General features: G+C 41.1%; 2 protein-coding genes across 3 annotated transcripts in view; one reads left to right on the top strand and one right to left on the bottom strand.

The window, feature by feature from the left end:
• The window catches only part of LOC139479960 (cytosolic carboxypeptidase 6-like), a 122,631-nt gene extending 115,092 nt beyond the window's left edge, over nt 1-7,539 (top strand). Inside the window, exons 11-12 of one of the 2 annotated variants that reach the window (XM_071262909.1) lie at nt 1,948-2,131; nt 3,558-7,539. In XM_071262909.1, coding sequence (XP_071119010.1) covers nt 1,948-2,131; nt 3,558-3,696 — 323 coding nt within the window. In that variant the 3' untranslated portion in view covers nt 3,697-7,539. Of the gene's footprint in view, nt 1-1,947; nt 2,147-3,557 lie in introns of both variants that reach the window. The other variant, XM_071262908.1, reaches the window with a different exon arrangement.
• A 1,830-nt stretch (nt 7,540-9,369) lies between these two features.
• The window catches only part of LOC139478195 (guanine nucleotide exchange factor subunit RIC1-like), an 80,257-nt gene continuing 66,693 nt past the window's right edge, over nt 9,370-22,933 (bottom strand). Inside the window, exons 30-33 of the mRNA XM_071260567.1 lie at nt 22,650-22,847; nt 21,835-22,003; nt 17,233-17,421; nt 9,370-15,471 (exon numbers count right to left, since the gene is read on the bottom strand). Coding sequence (XP_071116668.1) covers nt 15,231-15,471; nt 17,233-17,421; nt 21,835-22,003; nt 22,650-22,847 — 797 coding nt within the window. The 3' untranslated portion in view covers nt 9,370-15,230. The remainder of the gene's footprint in view (nt 15,472-17,232; nt 17,422-21,834; nt 22,004-22,649; nt 22,848-22,933) is intronic.

Below are 22,933 nucleotides of genomic sequence, written 5' to 3'. Positions count from 1 at the left end.
CAATGGGCTTGCTGAAACGTAAAGTAGATGGCCCGTCTGGCTAGTCAAAATTTCACCCCATCTCCATGTATGATTAATCTTTTCATTGGATCATCTCAGTAGAATGACAACCTGACGCCATTTTGTAACTTCTTTTTTTGCTTACCAATCGCCATGTAATGAGCCAAATGGAAGCCAAGATTTGATCTCAGAGTGCAGGAAAGAATGCTTTATGGGGAGGAGTTTTCACTTTTCGGGGCCATTTAGTTATAGGCCAGTTAGTTTGGAGAAGGGCCAGAAACTTTCTAAAGGAGCAAACCCTGCTGGTATATAGACGTTCGTTGTTAAACCTACCCCTGTTCATTTGACAGTATGTTTATCTAAGTTTGCTATGATGATGAAACAGTCTCTGTGAATCTCTGACGCCTTTCTTTGACCATTTGAGTGCCTTTCTAAGTGTCCTGTCTTATTGCCATCTGACAGGGATGGCGTGTTTGATAGAAATACATTCCATCCACTTCAGTTATTTTGCAGCTTTGTAAGAATGAATTACTTAGTTTAGACAGGTTCATATAGGTATTAAAATGTCAAGATGTGAAAAGTTCTCTTCAGAATGAAAGAAACACATTCTTGTTATTGTCAACTAATGACAACAGTTTGAGCCAAACAGCGTCTTCCACAGAACAGATAATGGCGAGACAGTCTTTATGTCTTAATGGAGCTCAATCATAGGGCATTCAAAAACATAATGGACAATTACCAAAATATAATTGGCCATTAATCTTTAGATATTATACCAAGAAGGAGACTTTTGCCATACTTGGAATGGCCCATCCCAAAACAATATCAGATTCTGTCTGTTTCTTCTTGTCTTTGACTGGCCCATCTTAGATTTATGCTTGGTACTTCTACAGGAGACGGAATTTTCAGATGACTTGACAAATGAGTAATTTGGACATGAAATTATGCAAAATAAGAATATAATTACAATATGTCGATATGCTACATACAGTCATTTCTTGTAAGGAAGCAAGAAGTATGTTTCCTATCAATATGTGGTTTATGTGGATGTCCTCATGTTGAAAGTTGGGGCCCAGGTGGCCCAGTTGTCTATGGTGCCCCAAGAGATTGAGTTGCATGACCATGGGTTTGAACCCCAGATTTGCCCTGATGATACATGGTTTGTTGGGACCACACCCATGCCCTTGGGTTTCACCTAGGGGGTAAACGTCAGGAGCTGAAATACCATTGAACGTGACGTACACTAAACCAACTCACTGACTCTAGTCCTATCCCTGCTAAATTCTTCCTTCATCTAGTAATTAGTTGCGATGGCAAATTTTGATCGAAATTTCCAGATTTGTAAATCTATGTAAACGTTTTTTCATAGGTACCTGAGATAGTGTTTTAATGAATTTGAGCATAAGTAGATGTGCATACCCTGGTGTGGTGTGTCAACTTAGTATTTGTATGTGTTGGTGCTCTCAATAGACATATTTTATCTCAGTCTAGCAGTGACATGAAAAAAGTGCAGTCAAGAATTGTGAAATAGTCAAAGATCAGGTTTCACATAAAAGAATTCTCTAAAAATGTATGATGTCACTTATTATCCTACGGTAGGAGTGACACTGTTGCTCCACACAAACTTTGACTGTGACGTCACTACAGTGTCGCCACGTCTTGGCTTTATGGTGATCTCCTCTATGTAACACTGAGCTATGTTCCGTGTTGAAAGTCGGCTTCAACAAGGTTTGTATGTGAGCTGTTGGTAGGTAAGAGTGCAATAGAATGCACAGCAATCCACATATTGTTTTATTGGTATAGAAGCATTGAACATAGTATTATGAAAATAGCTATTAGATTTAAATACTTAAAAAATATATCCAAGACGACATCAATTAATATAATCAATCAAAGTAAAACTTTGTGCTTAGTACCAGTATGTATGTAGCCCTTGACTGTGTTGAGACATGAAGCTGGGCCGGAACCTGGCGCGGACATTCCTGGACTACTACAAGCTCATCGGCTACATCAGCGCCAAGCCTAGCAGCAGCATCGTCCCCAAGCCTGGGATGTACCGACACCGAGAGCGCCAGAACAATGACAGAGCAGCGTCAGAGCCCAATGGGAGGAACCCCCTAGATGACACCAGGTACTACAGCCAAAGGTAGCTAGACAAGCAAAATAATTCAGAGAATTTATTTGGAATCCTGGAAATTAATAATTCTGTGAAATAGGATGAAGGGAACATGATGATCCTGGGTGGGTGGAGTAGCCTGGTGAGGTAGTGAGGTGGAGTAGCCTGGTGAGGTAACCAGGAGGAGTAGCCTGGTGAGGTAGTGAGGTGGAGTAGCCTGGTGAGGTAACCAGGAGGAGTAGCCTGGTGAGGTAACCAGGTGGAGTAGCCTGGTGAGGTAACCAGGAGGAGTAGCCTGGTGAGGTAACCAGGTGGAGTAGCCTGGTGAGGTAGTGAGGTGGAGTAGCCTGGTGAGGTAGTGAGGTGGAGTAGCCTGGTGAGGTAGTGAGGTGGAGTAGCCTGGTGAGGTAACCAGGTGGAGTAGCCTGGTGAGGTAACCAGGAGGAGTAGCCTGTTGAGGTAGTGAGGTGGAGTAGCCTGGTGAGGTAACCAGGAGGAGTAGCCTGGTGAGGTAACCAGGTGGAGTAGCCTGGTGAGGTAACCAGGAGGAGTAGCCTGGTGAGGTAGTGAGGTGGAGTAGCCTGGTGAGGTAGTGAGGTGGAGTAGCCTGGTGAGGTAGTGAGGTGGAGTAGCCTGGTGAGGTAACCAGGTGGAGTAGCCTGGTGGAGTAGCCTGGTAGGGTAGCCTGGTGAGGTAGTGAGGTGGAGTAGCCAGGTGAGGTAACCAGGTGGAGTAGCCAGGTGAGGTAACCAGGTGGAGTAGCCTGGTGAGGTAACCAGGTGGAGTAGCCTGGTGAGGTAACCAGGTGGAGTAGCCTGGTGAGGTAACCAGGTGGAGTAGCCTGGTGAGGTAACCAGGTGGAGTAGCCAGGTGAGGTAACCAGGTGGTGTAACCTGGTGAGGTAACCAGGTGGTGTAACCTGGTGGAGTAGCCTGATAGGGTAGCCTGGTGGTGTAACCTGGTTGGGTAACCAGGTGGAGTAGCCTGGTGAGGTAACCAGTTGGTGTAACCTGGTGGAGTAGCCTGGTGGGGTAGCCAGGTGTAGTAGCCTGGTAGGGTAGCCATGGAGTAACCTGGTGGAGTAGCCTGGTGGGAAAGAGTAGTCAGCTATCGCTTGTCCTAGTGATTCTCAATCCTACAATGAGGCTTTTATTATCAATCTATTTTAAGCATCACAGGTGTTGTCAAAGACCTGCATCACTTCAGGCTTTCCTCCCACATCAAAGTGACACACCATGTTACAAGTTAAATACTCTTCCAGGCAGAGGTAAACTTGTTTACTCTCTTTTAACTGCGAGTTACCAGATATACTTGAGATGAAATTCACCAAGTATCATTATTCAAATTGTAGAATAATTATCCTTTTTGTCATATATGTCATGATTGTCCCCTATCATTAATGCCCAGTTCCTAATGAGACAATACTGTCTGTGTTTGGCAGATACGGAGATAAATCTAGTCGAGAAGAGAAGAGCTCCCGGCGAGGTGCCGACTACACCATCAACAGCAGCAGCAGCGCCTTCTCCGACACGCCGACATCCATCAGACTACAACTAAAGGAGAGAGATCGCAGATTCTAATCTGTGTACGGAATATGACAGTAATCCATGATTAATCAAAATCCCTGACCAAGATCCTCCATGGTGTTCATCCCGTCATTCACTTGTGGGATGTGATACTGTAGCCATAGATTACCCATACCCATCATGTTATAATCCATTCCGGGTGTCACCACAGTGAAGTGACATAGACGACATGTGGGTGAAAGGGACATTTGAGTGACGGCAATGTACGAGTGTCCATTGCAAGTAGGGGAATGGCAGTGTTATTAATGGCTGATGGCCTTCTGTCTACAACCCTGATGACATGGACTTACGTAACATAATACCTGCCTCTGATCTCTCGTTGAAGATGCGTGCTGTATAGATGTATGGAAGTGATATTGTATCGGAATATGCATGGGCTTGACATCCAGCAGGGACTTTGAGCCCAGAAATACAGGACATGGTCAGGGTTCTTCATATCAAATAGGTTTTTGAAGCTAGAGGATACTAGGTAATGAATAGCAAGTAGTCACTGACGAAAGGGATTTGCAACGGAGAACTGTTAGACTTCACATTCCAATTGAACATCCTTTCATGTTTCAAATTAGCATCAATCTTGAAATCTTTCACAAAATTGTTAAGGAAGATAGCTGTATAGCTGTCCTGAGTGGCAAACTGAAATAGGTTTCAGTGTGACAGAGTTAGCATAATCTTCAGTGAACAGATGAAGAGGCCATTTATTCAGTGTCCAAAGTGATGTCACCAAGGCTGTTGACCTTCACCTTCAGAACAATTGAAGATCAAAGTCACCAAGGCATTGACCTTCACCTTCAGAACAATTGAAGATCAATGTCACCAAGGCTGTTGACCATCAGCTTCAGGACAATTGAAGATCAATGTCACCAAGGCATTGACCTTCACCTTCAGAACAATTGAAGATCAATGTCACCAAGGCTGTTGACCATCAGCTTCAGGACAATTGAAGATCAATGTCACCAAGGCATTGACCTTCACCTTCAGAACAATTGAAGATCAATGTCACCAAGGCTGTTGACCATCAGCTTCAGGACAATTGAAGATCAGTGTCACCAAGGCATTGACCTTCACCTTCAGAACAATTGAAGATCAATGTCACCAAGGCTGTTGACCATCAGCTTCAGGACAATTGAAGATCAATGTCACCAAGGCATTGACCTTCACCTTCAGAACAATTGAAGATCAATGTCACCAAGGCTGTTGACCATCAGCTTCAGAACAATTGAAGATCAATGTCACCAAGGACTGTTCATCTTCATCTCAACATTTATATAGACAGAAAGGCCTAAGATGAAAATTTAAAAGTTCAAAGTGATTTCAGTTTTGAAGTAAACCAAGTTATGATCATGAATATCAAAGATACTTACTGTATGTATTTTTATATACATATTCAATCTAAGCCTATGAAACATTTCATCATGCCTCACATCCCACTGAATGAAGTTTGGAAAATAAGTCAACATAGATATTTACTTCCTTAGTCCCTGCCAGAACACTAACAAAATATTATTTTTTAGAAAAAGAGTATTTTTAACCTGTGACTCATTCTAGATATTATTTTTCTATTATATTCTTAGAACCAGAAGTTTTTTTGCCATTCTGATCTTTTGGCAATGAAAATGTGTACAAATCTGTTTTGACGGGAATTCTGCGGCCTGTTACATGGACTGCCGACACGGTACAAGCACTTGGGGCATCCCGTCCTCCATGAAATAGTCCGTTGTCCCCCACAACGCCAGGGATTGCAGGCTCTCTCACATGGTAGTCTAGAGTAGCCGCCTATGTCACGGAACCCTTGTCGCCATGTGCAGGGGAGGAGATGGCAAGATATTCTCATAAACTTAAAATATCTGACAATATTTCATGCATATTAATTTATGGATTCATATTTATCATTGTCAATCAATACTACAGTACAGTATAATAACACAACAAATATTTGTTAGGTTAAATATATTTTAGTTTTGATTGACATTGATTAACATGAATTTAATTACAGTGGTTAAATAATAGATAAATGGTTAAATAATATGTAAAATATTTTTAAATATTTGAAGCTTATATCCTATTTTACCATGATGCTATAGAGGTAGCCAGTATGCCTGTATCTCTCTATGCTTGTCACTGTGATAGTCCAGCAAGTGTTGTGTTGTTAAACTAGTATTGATCAAAGGGGAACAAAATGTTATTCTTGTATATTCCTCTCAGGATGTGCCAACAAAATGTTTTATTTTATTGTTTACACTTGGTTTCCTCACCATCAAGACTGTCCGTCCACTTTTAGAAAGCTTATATTATTTTACTACTTTTTTGTTTTCATAATTTTGCATTATGTTTTTAATATGTACATAATATGACTAGACTGCATAATCTTGCACAATTTTTGTGTGTTCAAGTTGCATATTCACACTCAAATTGAATAGCAGCCTTTGAGATCTTCTTTTACAACTAATAGTCCCACCGGTACATTATTGTATTGTATTGCATAGTCCAGGTGAATAATGAGAATATGAAAATAGGGGGAATAGAGAGTAAGATGTCTGTATTATTTTTGATGTCCTTCTCACCGAGGTACAACGGGTGACAGATCAGTGACTCATCTGTCTTTGTTGTGAGGAATGCTGAATAATGAAACATCTCGGGGGGTCATTTTTCTGGATATGAAAGTATTATCGAGATATTTCTTTTTCTAAACAGGCAGCTGGACAAGACATGTTCCAAGAGGTGAAACACATTGTCTGTTGAGGATGCTGATGTAGTCTTTTTCGGGCACGATCCAATTATTTATTTATGGTTTCATTGGCTGATCAGGCGAGATGTCTGTGTGTGGAAATTACATTACAGGCAAAGCTTATTGAATAAGCAACAAATCGTGAGTTTTTGACACTAACAGGAAAACATATTTGGAGGAGGACCTGATTGACCTGCAGGGCTGTTCCTACGTGATCGTGTGTAATGTAAGGCAGGCAAAGATAATCAAGAGGCAGACATCGTAACTTTTGTTTCCACAATTTCTTGAAGTATTTACCTCCGCAATTGCTACTATTTTCTCAGCGCACTACTGGGTTATGGAATTATGTTTTTTTGCACCAAACTTGAAGTTTATGAGTCTGATGTTGGGAAATGGTTTTTCGTACAATTTATAGACCTAGGCTTAGAGCAGGTGATACCGGGCACTGTACAGATACGCTATGTTCATATGTGAAGATTCTCTCTGTGTCTTTAAGTTTCTGGGGGCGGGTATGTTTATACTTGAGGAAAGGTCATTTAAATCTTGCATGAGAGGAGATTTTGCTTATTAGACATTTCATTCTGTGTCTTTAAGTTTCTTGGGCGGGTATGTTTATACTTGAGGAAAGGTCACTCAAATCTTGCATGAGAGGAGATTTTGCTATTTAGACAATTCTTTCTGTGTCTCTAGGTTTCTGGGGGTGGGTATGTTTATACTGGGGGAAAGGTCATTTAAATCTTGCATGAGAAGAGATTTTGCTATTTAGACAATTCTCTCTGTGTTTTTCAGTTTCTGGGGGCGGGTATGTTTATACTTGTGGAAAGGTCATTTAAATCTTGCATGAGAGGAGATGTTGCTATTTAGACAATTTGGCCCTGGGGTTTCATCATTTTTCTGTTTTAAAAGTACATGTGATTTGGTTTCTGTTTTGTTAGTTTGTTTGTGGTCATAGATTGAAAGATTTGCCATTACCATTGTTAAGCACAACTCTGTCATTCCACATATTACAGTACACAATATATCTCAGTCCATGTTATAACTGTTGACAAAAAATGTGATATCTTGTGATTTGATGTGTTTTAAAACATAGTGTATGTATTGTTTTCAAAGCTGACCTCAGTATCATTGAAATAGAAGAATACATGAACTTTTAACTGTCTTGTCATACATATTTTGGGCCATCATGAAGTATTAGATGTCACCAAAATGTTTAAGAAGTGTGATGCAGGTGGGATCCTTTGTATATATATATTTTAAACAAACAGTTCAAGACATCTTTGACGAATGTGATTCACAGGTAGCTGTCAGAAAAGGTCTCCAGGACCTCATGCTTGTCATAAGCTTGTTTGTTTGTTTAAGGCTGCACTCAGCATTGTTACAGGTGTATGATAGCACTAAGTGATGGCGTTCGTAAATATCCCAGTCTGGACGGGAAAATCCAGTGCAGCTATCCACAAGGACAAGTGAATGACCACGTCAACGTGCCTGCATACCCAATCCCTGAAGCCACCTCAATCAGAATATCATTACATGTCATAAGAGTTGACTCATGAGGATCAGGTGGACACAATGGGGACCAAGCTCACTTGGATTGTTGCTCATGCTGTCAACCACAAGTTTGCCTGAACAAAACCTTGATATTTTACAATCTGACGTGATACAGCTTGAATAGTTCTGACTGCTGCATAAAACAACATTCACTCCCTTATAAAGGAGAAAGGTGGGAAGAGTACTGTGATATTTGATTGTGTAGCACACTGTAATGTGAGGGCGACTTCTCTGAATGTGTGAGATGTCGGCTGGAGCAGTGACAGACAGCTTTATGCATGGATGTTGCTGAGCTGGATGAGGGGCCACTCTTCACACCTGACATAAGTGAGCCCACTTGCTAAAAGCCATTTGCCATGTCTAGCCAGGTTGCAGGCAAGGTGCGAAGTGGTTGTGGCGTCCAGGCAGCCATCACACCACCCTGTAGTCACACTAAGTGACCATTGTCTGTCCAAGATTAACTTGATCAGTGGGAGTGAACTGCACTGAGTTTGTGCAGCAGGGATAAGGTGTTACAGTAAGTGAGTGAGTAAAGTTTTGCGCCGCTTTTAGCAATACATGTATTCCCTCAACATCACAGCAGGGGACACCAGAAATGGGCTTCACACATTGTACCCACAAGGGGAATTGAACCTGGGTCTTCAGCGTAACGAGCAAACGTTTTAACCACTAGGCTATACCACTACCCCAGTAAGGTGTTGTAGCTCATCAAGCCTGAGTCGAATCCAGAACAGAGTGGGTGCACACAATACCCAAGTCACGGGTAAATAGCGGTTATGTCCAAGTGTGGTTGCACCTGGAGCAGGTGCCTGTGCGGTGTGATTCTACTTGGTGCTGGTGCCTAAGTAGTGTTGTCCATCTCTGTCAGGCTATCATGGGCTGGTCAGTCTGTGCTGTTATGACCAGGGTAGAAGTTCCTAGACCAAGGGTCACCTTGTGAAACAGTTGGATAGTGTAGTGACCAGAGTACTGCTCATGATAGCTGGATAAGCCAACAGCCATCACATTAAAGCCAAACATATTAAATGTATTTGATCCATGGCTGATTACTGATACAAACTGTACCTTTTGTGAATGATTATGTTTGGGGCTGGTATTTGTGTGATACTTCACTACAAGGCAGGGCATGTTCAAAGGTGATGACATTCAAATTGCATCCTCACCACTGGAAATATACATGTACACAAACCAGTGATAGTTACATGCATAACAACCATATTGTAAAATTGCTAGACTAGAGAGCCTATTAAAGAGCATCAAGGCATCGGTCTTGACTGAGTATGTCTCATCACGTCTGCCCCAAACTTGAATATTTACAAGTCGTTACAAACACTGCAGCACAAACAAACATTGTCCAAGTGCAAGGAAAAACAAAACAACATTTGACATTGAGATATTTCGTTTCTTTATTCATGATTTGCAATGACAAGTTTTACGACACATGTCCGACATACATTTCACTAACACATTGCAATATACAGCATCAATAACAACTTGACACCAGTGTTGACTTACAAAGATGAACCTGACAGGTCTACTGAGATAAATAATACTTGCATTGAATGTGATTAGATATGTCCATATACAAATGCATGCTTCCGCCTCAATCTACACCATCCATACGGAGATGAATTTGAACTACTATCAAGCTGAGTGACCAAAATCGTTTCTAAAGAGTTGAGCAAGTTTAACAATAAGTTTCCACATAAAAGACATAATTGTAGTTTTGACTGAGTACCACTAAGGACAATTGTGTGACTGCAGCAGCATATACAGAATAATAAATAAAGCTGTTTACATGTGAGGAACTGTACAACATTGCAAGCAGTGAGTTTGTATATGTCAATGTGTAAAATGACTGAAATTTTCACCAAGGCAATTTACAAAACGCCAAAATATCTCGGTCATTTTACAATTATTTTTCCATTTGTTATATTATTACTTCCAAACATTTTCATGCTGTTTCATCACCTAGGGACTGAAAATGATTGGACTAAAAGAAAACGAAAGTCATTGTATTATTTTTGCATTTTGTTTACTTCTAATCCCAGCATAATCAATCTATTGAAAACATTTTTTAACCCCTGTTGAACTTTGTACTAACTTTCAGTCTATTGAACGGGAAAATAACTGTAAAATGACATTCATTTTACACAGTGACTGTAACATATACAAGGAATTGTGGAGTGACAACTCTTCTGTCCTTAGGGAAGCTTCTACAAGGCCCATGTCAAGACTTTTCGTATATTCTTTCAGCATATCCTGGAATGAGTGTGGGAGTATGGTTTTAGGCCGCTACTAACCTATATTTCAGCAATTTTCACAGTGAGGAACCAGAAATAAGCTTCAAATATAGTACCCATGTGGGAAGACAAACTCCGGGCAGGACAAGTGAATGCTACAAGACTATCCCACTGCCCCAAGAACCTGGAATTAGAATGGACCTTATCCCTAAATAAAACACCCATGTGATTGACAACTGACAATGTCTACAGAATAACTAGCATATACCACCACACAAACAGTCAAGACTTTATTGCTGTCCTCTACATCAGCATCCATTCCTAATTACATTGCCTTGAAAAGTGTGAGGCACAAGAAAATGTAATCAGAACCACACAAAGCCTTGTGTGCAAAGGATAGAGACCAGTGTTAGAGTTATCCCCCTTGTTAACACACTTAAAATCTCAAGCATAAAGGCATCACTGTTTTGTTAACAGCAAAACTATTTACTCATAGAGCAAAGCAGTGTGCTGATGGCAACTTTAGCCTAGGCATAAATTATGACGAGTATTAAAAACAAATATCCTGGTCAATATCACTACATCATCTTGCATGCTTAATTCCCAGACATGGACAACTTCGTCTTAAATATCCCTGTTAAACTGATGTTTCATTTTATCCTCATCACTGGTCCATCGTCCACCAAACATGTAACATCTGAGTTGAAAGACACTGGTTGCTCCTTAGTAAACCTGGTGTGGATCGAAGCATAGCGCAAACCCATATCCAACAGTACATAGCTCAATACAGTGAAACATTTTCATCACCCTTTGTTCCCTGTCAAACAAGCTGGGACCACGATCATTTTATTTTCTAATCTCAAAACTTGCTAATACAGATTAGTTTGACTGAAAACAATTCATCCTGGTCAGACACCATACACCCGCAGTGTGCAAATAAGAGCCTGACTGGTAGCCTGTGGCTACTTTCTTTTCAAACTGGCAAGTGAAAATAACAATCTAGGTAACCTAATTTTCTGTCTAACATGAAAAGAGAAGGAATTTCTTGCCCAAATGGTCAGAATTTAAATGGCTGAGTTCAAGGATGTACTGGAACATTGTGTCATGCTTGTTCGGGTGCCTTGTCACTAGTTCTGTAATGACAGAACTTCAGTCCGAGTCAATATGAAATAGGTTTCTAACTTTGTTGAAACATGAACACCTTTTCTCTGCTACCAGATTTCTCCTTGTATTTGGTTGTTTAAGAGTAACCAGCTACTCAAATCTAAACTCGGCTAAGACTGCTCTATCTAGCCTAGTTGGCTACTACAGTTGTGCAACTATTTCACACACTGTATCCGGCATATGCTCTCTGTCCGGATTACCCAATGCACATGGATTGCACTATGTTGCCATTTCTGCAGCAAAAGCTAAATGAATAAAAACTGATATTTCAACATCCTTCACAACATCAAAATATTAAACCCAGTTTTAACAGGATTCTGTCCTCAATCCAGCGAGACAGTCATTGCAAGCACAAGTTAAAATATTCAGCTGTATGCTGATCAGTGTCAAGGTGAGAAAGAAACACTACATATACAGTCAACATTTCATGAGCCAATGGTTGACTTTCATGCAGGAAGATATCGGAAAATACTTTGAACACCTGTATGTGGGAAACAAGTAAAAACTTCATCAAATTGATGACATTTACCTATACATGCAAGGTTTATTATTATAAGGGCACAACAAGTCTGGACCATATGGAAATCATGATTAGCAGAAAAATGCTTTCATTATTGTAAATGAATGATTGTATCTGGGCAAAACTCCAAAGGTCAACATCACAATGAAATATTTAGAAATGTCATTTGCAGCTTCTTGTCTGTGAACTTGTCTGTGGAGGTATGGTGTGGGGTTGTGATGAATTTCTTGCATTACTGGAATACAGGTGCTCATTTTCATCCTGGAAACTCAACAGTCCATCTTCATGAACTCAAGAGGTGAGACAGAATCATGCAGGAAGTGTGGTGAAGGATATGGACTTCATGAATTCATGATACTTTGGTCCCGTGTTACAAGATGGAGAATGAATTCAATCACTGCATGGTCATCTTAGCAGATAGGTATCTTTTTAACAGTTAATCTACAAATATTTAACATATGAAATGTACTTTTTAATCTAAAGAATAAGTTATTAACCTAAAAAAAAGCAGTTTACATATTCTGCATTGGAACCGCTGACAAGTTTTGGCACTCTAGTCACAACATTGATGAAAAAAATAACTGTTCACAAAAATAATTCAAGCATAAACAATTCCATTACATCCTCTAAGCATGAGATTTAATTTATGTACATTCTTTACCCTAATCTCGAAGCATGTTGATCACAAATACTAGCACTATAGTCACTACATAAACTGTTAGAACAGTGGCGGTTCCACACGGACCGCCCTCTGACATCACACACGTCATCAGTCAGAGTTATTCCTGACTCAACATACTTATGGTTCCATTTCAACTCCATCTATTGAATTAATTCCGCACTAAGGGACATGATGCATACAGGGATGGATCGGAGAGGGTTGCAAACACCAGACAGACCTACACAAATGGACAGTCATTTTCTAGTTTAATCAATATCCTATTTGTGACAATTTAATGTTAACAAACTACAAGGATGTAGTCAGAAATATATCATAAACACTGATATACATTTTGGAGTAATCTTTTCAGCTCTAGTGAATTGAAATCTTCGGTCAACCCATCCCTATTATAAATGAGAAATCTCTCAGTAGATTGGACAATGATATGCTTCAGATTGGACAAATAATTATGGCCTTAATTTCATACAAATTGGAAATATTTTTATATATGATCTCCAAAGCTGGAGAAAAGATTTATAAGGACCACTGCACATAATTCACCTGATGTTGATTTTCTTTCACGTGAAGACTTCCATTGGTTGTGCTTAGTCTTTAAAACTAACGACAACAGAGATTTGATAGGAAAGTCCATACTAACCACTGATTATATCTCTGATGCCTTGATGAGACAGACATACTAAATGTATCATACAAGACATTTTGAATTATTTGTATATTTCTAAAATGAAAAATCTGTGTAAGTTCTGTACTGAAGGAAAATGCATTGCAAAGACCATCGCTGTGAAATATTTGATGAAGAATAACAGAAAAATTATCCATGAAAGGGTAATGAGAGAAATTCGAACCAAAACAAAATATAAATGTGGAAGATAAACATTGGTTCAATTTCTGAGCATAGAGTTCTTTAATGAACACAAATTGTAGATTGAATATACCCAAACAAAAGCAAGTTGACTGACAAATTGTGGCATAAGGGAGGTAACTCTTAGTGTTTGCCAAAACATTTCAATATTTCTCCTTTCTGAGTATTTGGGAAACGTAAAATACATAAAATCACAGTTGAAAAACTAACATACTTAAAACAACATATTTAAGAACATAATTGCTAAAAGGTTCGATTGTTGCTGCTTCAAAGAATCTCAAACTGTACTGTTGTCCACTGATGCCAAAGTCGTAACTTGAAACTCAGTGGTTAGAAATCAGTCTTGGAATAAAATAATGGTACAAAGACAAACATGAGTTTACAAACAGATGATAAAACAATTCTGTACATTCACAATCTGATACGAATATCTGTGTAGACAACAATGATATGCATGTGTTAAGTGTGAACAAGGACGGTCCTTGCTATGTACACAGCTGAGTGAGTCTAGCAATGAAACCATCTGTTAGGAGCTGTGAGAGACATCCAGGCCTTACAGCCTTCATTACCACATAGTGGAAGTATCTTTCTACATTAGTCGGTTGATGTTAAGCTGTTCAAAAGTTTGATGCTGGATAAAAACAATTAATTCCTTCAGTTTTCAGATATACCCCTACACGCTGAAAACCTAATTTTGAACATGTTGACATTTGAAGAGAGATTCCTTAAGACAGAAAAACACAAATCAAAGTACCATTGTATTAACAAATCAAAGTACCATTGTATTAACAAATTGAAGTACCAATGTATTAATTGTATCAACACATATATGCAGAGCAATACCAACACCAACATGCCAGAGATTTTGGAACTGGCACAATCTTTCATCTTGTCTTACCTACCATAATGGCAGAGGTGGTGCTGCTTAATTACAGGGTAAAGATGCGATTATTAGAACTGTTTTTGGACTTGAACAGTAAAAAACCTGAAAGTTGATTATGTTGGATGGCAAACTTGCAGACTTGTTAACCCCAAACTTAAGGAGTTCAGAGTTTATCCAACACTGAGTTTTTGACTAGCTCCCTAACCTTATCTGTTATTTCCTGATAATCTGGCTTATGAAGCAAACATAGTCTGGTCCTCTAGCATTGAGGTACATGGGCACAACCTCTCAACAGTCAGTGCTTATAGAACAGGCCCCGGGGGTATAGCCAATTATTCCTGGCAGTAAAGTCTGAAAGAGACATTAACCAAAGATTATTTTGGAAAAGAAATATCATTTTGAGTATTTGCCTTGATTACTGAGATTTAAAAATGGTTGAAATTGAAAATCACTCAAGAAAAGGTTTGTGGGCAATTTGTACAATACTTTGATTAAACTTATACATCAGAGAAAGAAACCTGATATAGTTACTGATAAACACAGGCTCTGATTATTTACAATTTTGACAGCCTGTGGAAATCCACAACATCTAATCACATCACATTATTATCACACCAGCATCGCAGAAAGAAGGTAAAGAGCAACATATCGTCATCTTCTCTCATTCAGAACATCTCATACTTGTGACAGTAAATTTGACATCCTTCCATGATAAGCCTCTCTTTGGATCTTGTTCCCATGGCAACCTGATATATATATATATATATAAACAGTTTCACATATTCACAAATATTCAGTATATGTACATTTTGCTATTGGCAATGTCGCTTCTCAGTTTGGCACGGTGGTTGAGATTTATTTCCCAGTAACATTCCTATAGGATGGCTAGACCTTCTTAGTCTTAACTTATAGAACAATCATTGGACTTCTCATCTTTTGCCACAACTTCCTCAGTATCCGACACGACCTCCTGACTGTCTGAGCGCATGGACTGAGCTTGCGGGGAGGCGTTTTCTTCGTCCAGTGTGGGGGAGTCACATGGCGGGATGCTGACGTCCAGCAACGACTGGGACTGCTCCACCACCTTCTCCAGCACTTGAATCTGACTCTTGATAGAATGGAAGAACGCCTTGTACCCCATGCTGCAAACACCAAACAGAACTGTTCACACAAGTTGTTCTACATAGTGAAACCCACTTGATACATGGTCCAACACTAAAGAGTCTTCTCTCTAAGGTTTATGATTGTGGGTCTGAATCCTGGTTTGCCCCGATTCTAGGTTTGTCAGCACCATACCCGTGCCTGTGGGTTTCATCGAAGTGGTAAACGTCTTCGACCTGCATCACTTCAGGCTTTCCTCCCTCTAAGCTGACACGCCGTGATATAACTGGAATACTGTTAAAAGCGGTGATAAACCAATGAGCTTTGAATTTGTTTACAAAGCCAAGTCGTTATTGTGAGCACGAAACACTGGAAGAAGCATGTCAACAAATCTGTACTGAAGTACGCAAGTTAGTCCTGTTATTACACTATCTGGCTATAAAAGTGTTCATTGTGTATCTGGACTTACGTTTGTTATCCATAATATTACATGTACTTTTATCCAAGATTACATTCAATTCTGTTTACATTAATTTCGGGGAAATCATGTTTGAACTGATCGGCAAATCACATCAACTCACCATGAACCCGCCTTGAAACAAACATTAGTCGTTAGAGATACAACACTTTGTTCTTCCTATGACTGTATTGAAATTTCTTTTCCCTTTTGATATTGGCCATGACATTAAGTATATCTTAAACTAATTCACCCATACATAGGGGAGAAAATGTGTGTAGAGCTGATTTCTATTTTCATGTTATCTTAATCTCTGTATATGAAACATTGTCCAGCATACAGTACACAAATACCATTGAATTTGTAAATCATCATGTCCAGTGATGTTTTATCGTAAAACTTCATGGTTTTCAATGACCAAATTTTCTAAAGGCAAAACAAGCACAAAAAACTCCTATTGCCAGCATGACCATAACAAATATCACTCATATTATGTCAGCTTGCTGTGGGGAGGATGGAGGATGCAGGTGAAACCACAGGCATGGGTATGGTGCTGATAAACCAAGAAACATAATCAGTGCGAATCTAGGGCCACAACTCTGCACAAAATATTTGCACCTGAGATGACTGGGCCACCTGAGACCCTTCTGTTCATTTTAATGTCTGTTTTTTTTAAAGCAGAACTCAGCAATATTCCAGCTATATGACAGCGATCTGTAAATAATTGAGTCTGGACCAGACAATCCAGAGATTGACATCATGAGCATCAATCTATGTAATTGGGATATGATGACATGCATCATCCATCCGAACCCTTTAGTCACCCCTTATGACAAGCATAGTCACCTTTTACAGCAAGAATGGGTTGCTGAAGACCTATTCTAACCCGGATCTTCACGGGTCTTCAGATCTTTAATGGAATAATTGGTTATGTGTAGAGACATCACTTCAAAATGTGGGTTCCTTAATATCAACACTTTATTCCTGAGCATGGAATGGCTGTATAATAAGTTGAGAAACTGAGACCTAAGAAACTCACTTCCTTGAACTTTCTCTTTGCACAAGTCTTTACAAAAATCACTCTTCTAATTTTTACCGAAAGTGTAGACATGTCCTGTGAACAGCTCTATCTTACAGACAGCAATTCCACCAAATGCTAGTGGAATTGTAGCAAGAACATTATCCTCTTTCTGCTCTAAAACATGCAAATTAGGTTTCACAGTAAGCAAATGGTTGTGTTGCTGATGATATGATTGCCAGTACACAGTTGAGCGCAAGCACACAATCTCATGTATACAGTTCTGACCACCATACACCAGACAGTGGTCAGCTAGTCTGCACCCACCACTCTGTGTCTGCCCACAGCTCCAGGTAGGACAGCCCCTCCCTCATCCTGGCCGCCATGTCCAGGGGCGTGTCTGTCAGACTGGCTGTGTTCACCGTCCTCGTCACCCCCAGCGTGTCCCGCAACACCGTGGCCATGATGAGAGCCCACTCCAGACAGCCAGCTTCCAACATGATCTGGAGGAGGTACCTGCAGGAGACAAGGCATGGATGTCACACCCACCATACAGGGAGGTAGATACGGTAGATAGGGGTACGGTGAAGACTTGTCATGTACAATTCTACAATAAATGTGTATGCATTCATTCTCTAAGAAATAGTTGTCAGCCTGTGGTTCTTGTGACAACATCCTGGCCTATACTGCCCTACAACTCAATGCTTGGTTGTTCTAATACTTCTAATACCTTTGATAACTTCAAGATATAGACAAGTGACATCCATTGCCCATTTGACAATGAAAGATGAAAAGGGAAATTTGTAACTTTAGAGTACACTGGTCAATGCATGGCTTGTCAAGGCTTATCACCAGTCCCGGGCTTGTCAAGACTTATCACCACTCCCTGGCTTGTCAAGGCTTATCACCGCTCCCCGGCTTGTCAAGGCTTATCACCACTCCCTGGCTTGTCAAGACTTATCACCACTCCCTGGCTTGTCAAGGCTTATCACCACTCCCTGGCTTGTCAAGACTTATCACCACTCCCTGGCTTGTCAAGGCTTATCACCGCTCCCTGGCTTGTCAAGACTTATCACCACTCCCTGGCTTGTCAAGGCTTATCACCGCTCCCTGGCTTGTCAAGACTTATCACCACTCCCTGGCTTGTCAAGGCTTATCACCACTCCCGGGCTTGTCAAGACTTACCACTGCTCCCTGGCTTGTCAAGACTTATCACCGCTCCCTGGCTTGTCAAGACTTATCACCACTCCCTGGCTTGTCAAGACTTATCACCGCTCCCTGGCTTGTCAAGGCTTATCACCACTCCCTGGCTTGTCAAGGCTTATCACCGATCCCTGGCTTGTCAAGGCTTATCACCGATCCCTGGCTTGTCAAGACTTATCACCACTCCCTGGCTTGTCAAGGCTTATCACCGCTCCCCGGCTTGTCAAGACTTATCACCACTCCCTGGCTTGTCAAGGCTTATCACCACTCCCTGGCTTGTCAAGGCTTATCACCACTCCCCAGCTTGTCAAGGCTTATCACCACTCCCTGGCTTGTCAAGGCTTATCACCACTCCCTGGCTTGTCAAGGCTTATCACCACTCCCCGGCTTGTCAAGGCTTATCACCACTCCCTGGCTTGTCAAGGCTTATCACCACTCCCTGGCTTGTCAAGGCTTATCACCACTCCCCGGCTTGTCAAGGCTTATCACCACTCCCTGGCTTGTCAAGGCTTATCACCACTCCCTGGCTTGTCAAGACTTATCACCACTCCCTGGCTTGTCAAGACTTATCATCGCTCCCTGGCTTGTCAAGACTTATCACCACTCCCTGGCTTGTCAAGGCTTATCACCACTCCCTGGCTTGTCAAGGCTTATCACCACTCCCCGGCTTGTCAAGGCTTATCACCACTCCCTGGCTTGTCAAGGCTTATCACCTCTCCCTGGCTTATCAAGATACAAAGTTATATGTTTTGGCCATATTTTCTTGTGGCCTGCACATTATGCAATTCCTTACCAGCATGTGACACTTGCGTCACACTCTCTGGAACATCGCTGCTGTCAGTTTGGAAGTCGCCATTATGAGAATCTTACCCCTAATTGTAGACACGTTTGTACATTTTTTTTGTCTATGGGAATGGCATCATAGTGAATTTTAAAAAGGTTTACAACTGACCAGATTTGCCACATGAATTGTCCTTTTCGTTTGTTTAATCAGATTTGTTCGAGATTGCAGACAAATGGAAAATCACCCAACTTTAACCTTACATTCTTACTTTACCAATTACATGATATAATGAAATAGAAAATCAAATTGACAACAAAGACAATTATTTAGCTGGGGTAAGAGTATTCAGTGTCACAGTCACCACTGGTTTGTAAACATAATGGTCTAACTCAAAGCATGGTTGTGGCCTTGCACCTATCACAGTGGGGAGCTTTGACAAGTGGCAGCAATAATATAGAGAGCTCCACGAATGAGCTATGGCTGTGAGGAGCTTGACCACACCCTATTACTTCCGGTTTCTTTAGACGCTCGATGTTGTCAGTATCCTTGGCTTCCTTAAATACCATGTTGTGTATGTATATAGATTCTATGAGATTGTGATTTATTTGTGTGCCAAGGTGGGGCAGTTAGTTTCTGGGTAAGAGTTGCCTCGGAGATGGTGTGTTATAGAGGCTGAGTCGATTGTGTCTCTGTCTGTATCCTTGGCTTCCTTAAATACCATGTTGTGTATGTATATAGATTCTATGAGATTGTGATTTATTTGTGTGTAAACACAAAACTGCCCTACACCTCTTTCAATACATACTCCCAGCACCCTGAACACCATGCTAGCCTATAGGAGTAGAGTTAGCCTATAGGAGTAGTTAGCCTATAGGAGTAGTTAGCCTATAGGAGTAGAGTTAGCCTATAGGAGTAGAGCCAGCCTATAGGAGTAGAGTTAGCCTATAGGAGTAGAGTTAGCCTATAGGAGTAGTTAGCCTATAGGAGTAGAGTTAGCCTATAGGAGTAGAGTTAGCCTATAGGAGTAGTTAGCCTATAGGAGTAGAGCCAGCCTATAGGAGTAGAGCCAGCCTATAGGAGTAGAGTTAGCCTATAGGAGTAGTTAGCCTATAGGAGTAGAGTTAGCCTATAGGAGTAGAGCCAGCCTATAGGAGTAGAGTTAGCCTATAGGAGTAGAGTTAGCCTATAGGAGTAGTTAGCCTATAGGAGTAGAGTTAGCCTATAGGAGTAGAGCCAGCCTATAGGGGTAGTTAGCCTATAGGAGTAGAGTTAGCCTATAGGAGTAGTTAGCCTATAGGAGTAGAGTTAGCCTATAGAAGTAGAGCCAGCCTATAGGAGTAGAGTTAGCCTATAGGAGTAGAGTTAGCCTATAGGAGTAGTTAGCCTATAGGAGTAGAGTTAGCCTATAGGAGTAGAGCCAGCCTATAGGAGTAGAGTTAGCCTATAGGAGTAGATTTAGCCTATAGGAGTAGTTAGCCTATAGGAGTAGAGTTAGCCTATAGGAGTAGAGTTAGCCTATAGGAGTAGTTAGCCTATAGGAGTAGAGCCAGCCTATAGGAGTAGAGCCAGCCTATAGGAGTAGAGTTAGCCTATAGGAGTAGTTAGCCTATAGGAGTAGAGTTAGCCTATAGGAGTAGAGCCAGCCTATAGGAGTAGAGTTAGCCTATAGGAGTAGTTAGCCTATAGGAGTAGTTAGCCTATAGGAGTAGAGTTAGCCTATAGGAGTAGAGCCAGCCTATAGGAGTAGTTAGCCTATAGGAGTAGAGTTAGCCTATAGGAGTAGTTAGCCTATAGGAGTAGAGTTAGCCTATAGGAGTAGAGCCAGCCTATAGGAGTAGAGTTAGCCTATAGGAGTAGAGCCAGCCTATAGGAGTAGAGCCAGCCTATAGGAGTAGAGTTAGCCTATAGGAGTAGTTAGCCTATAGGAGTAGAGTTAGCCTATAGGAGTAGAGCCAGCCTATAGGAGTAGAGTTAGCCTATAGGAGTAGAGTTAGCCTATAGGAGTAGTTAGCCTATAGGAGTAGAGTTAGCCTATAGGAGTAGAGCCAGCCTATAGGGGTAGTTAGCCTATAGGAGTAGAGTTAGCCTATAGGAGTAGTTAGCCTATAGGAGTAGAGTTAGCCTATAGAAGTAGAGCCAGCCTATAGGAGTAGAGTTAGCCTATAGGAGTAGAGTTAGCCTATAGGAGTAGTTAGCCTATAGGAGTAGAGTTAGCCTATAGGAGTAGAGCCAGCCTATAGGAGTAGAGTTAGCCTATAGGAGTAGATTTAGCCTATAGGAGTAGTTAGCCTATAGGAGTAGAGTTAGCCTATAGGAGTAGAGTTAGCCTATAGGAGTAGTTAGCCTATAGGAGTAGAGCCAGCCTATAGGAGTAGAGCCAGCCTATAGGAGTAGAGTTAGCCTATAGGAGTAGTTAGCCTATAGGAGTAGAGTTAGCCTATAGGAGTAGAGCCAGCCTATAGGAGTAGAGTTAGCCTATAGGAGTAGAGTTAGCCTATAGGAGTAGTTAGCCTATAGGAGTAGAGTTAGCCTATAGGAGTAGAGCCAGCCTATAGGAGTAGTTAGCCTATAGGAGTAGAGTTAGCCTATAGGAGTAGTTAGCCTATAGGAGTAGAGTTAGCCTATAGGAGTAGAGCCAGCCTATAGGAGTAGAGTTAGCCTATAGGAGTAGAGTTAGCCTATAGGAGTAGTTAGCCTATAGGAGTAGAGTTAGCCTATAGGAGTAGAGCCAGCCTATAGGAGTAGAGTTAGCCTATAGGAGTAGAGTTAGCCTATAGGAGTAGAGCTAGCCTATAGGAGTAGTTAGCCTATAGGAGTAGTTAGCCTATAGGAGTAGAGTTAGCCTATAGGAGTAGAGTTAGCCTATAGGAGTAGAGCCAGCCTATAGGAGTAGAACCAGCCTATAGGAGTAGAGCTAGCCTATAGGAGTAGAGCCAGCTTACCTGAGTTCCACCTCAGACTGTACAGGCCCCTTGTTCGCAATCTCCTGTGACATGTGCTCGATTTCTGGCGTGACGTGGTCACTGTTGAGCGTGTCGTTGACCACTTCGTACTCCCCCAGTAGAGAACTGCTGTCGGACACCTCAAGGGTGGCAACACTACTGTCTTCAGCTGTGGACAGTGGACAGTGAACAGTGAGGTATCAGATCACAGTCAACACAAATAGGAATGATGAACTTACTTTAATCAACCTGCATGAAAGCCTTACATATCTGCTTCAAGACAAAAACTGATAAAAATGTATTATCCCTGTTCCTATCCACAATAGCTTTGTTTGCCTGTTGTTTAACACCGCACTCAGCAATATTCCAGCTATATGACTGCAGTCCCTAGATAATACACTGATTGACATCATGAGCACCGATCTCCGCAATTGGGATATGATAACATGCATCAACCAAGTCAGTTAGCCTGACCACCTGATCATGTTAGTCACCTCTTACAACAAGCATGAGTTGCTGAAGACCAAATCTAACACAGATCTTCACAGGTGTTATCACAATAGAGGAAACGCAAGCTACTCATCTCAAATCTGGAGTTATTGCCTCAGAAACAAAGGTGATCATAGACGATTACAACTAATGAAACCCACAAGCACCAGAAAGTTACTGACTAGGTCATAAACAAAATGAATCTGGGGTTAAACTCAATGAATTGTGAGTATAACGCTTCATAACACTTTGCAACACTATAGATCACAGAGCTAAAGTTATAGGAAATATATCTGACTGTTCTGACTGTGACTGTTCTAACTTACTCTTGGAATGCTGTGGTCTGAGGAACACATCGTCCGACGTGGACTGGGACATGAGCGACTCAGTGGGAGGCGGTCGGACAGTGCAGAATGGCGTCAACAGTACCGGATCCTGGCTGTCTGTCATGGGCTTGTCGCTGTCACTCAGCGGACTAGCCGTGTCCTCCTCTAACAATGATGACCCAAGACTAGATGACGAATCTGAAAGTATTTGTCCGTGTCATTCATTTTCAAACATTGAAACACAAAAAGAAAACTTAAACCACACATTCCTCTCATATTTAGGA

The sequence above is a fragment of the Haliotis cracherodii genome, unplaced genomic scaffold (genome assembly GCF_022045235.1).
Source record: "Haliotis cracherodii isolate W230 unplaced genomic scaffold, xgHalCrac1.p SCAF_4, whole genome shotgun sequence".
Lineage (NCBI taxonomy): Eukaryota > Metazoa > Mollusca > Gastropoda > Lepetellida > Haliotidae > Haliotis > Haliotis cracherodii.
This window is presented reverse-complemented; position numbering and strand designations above follow the sequence as displayed.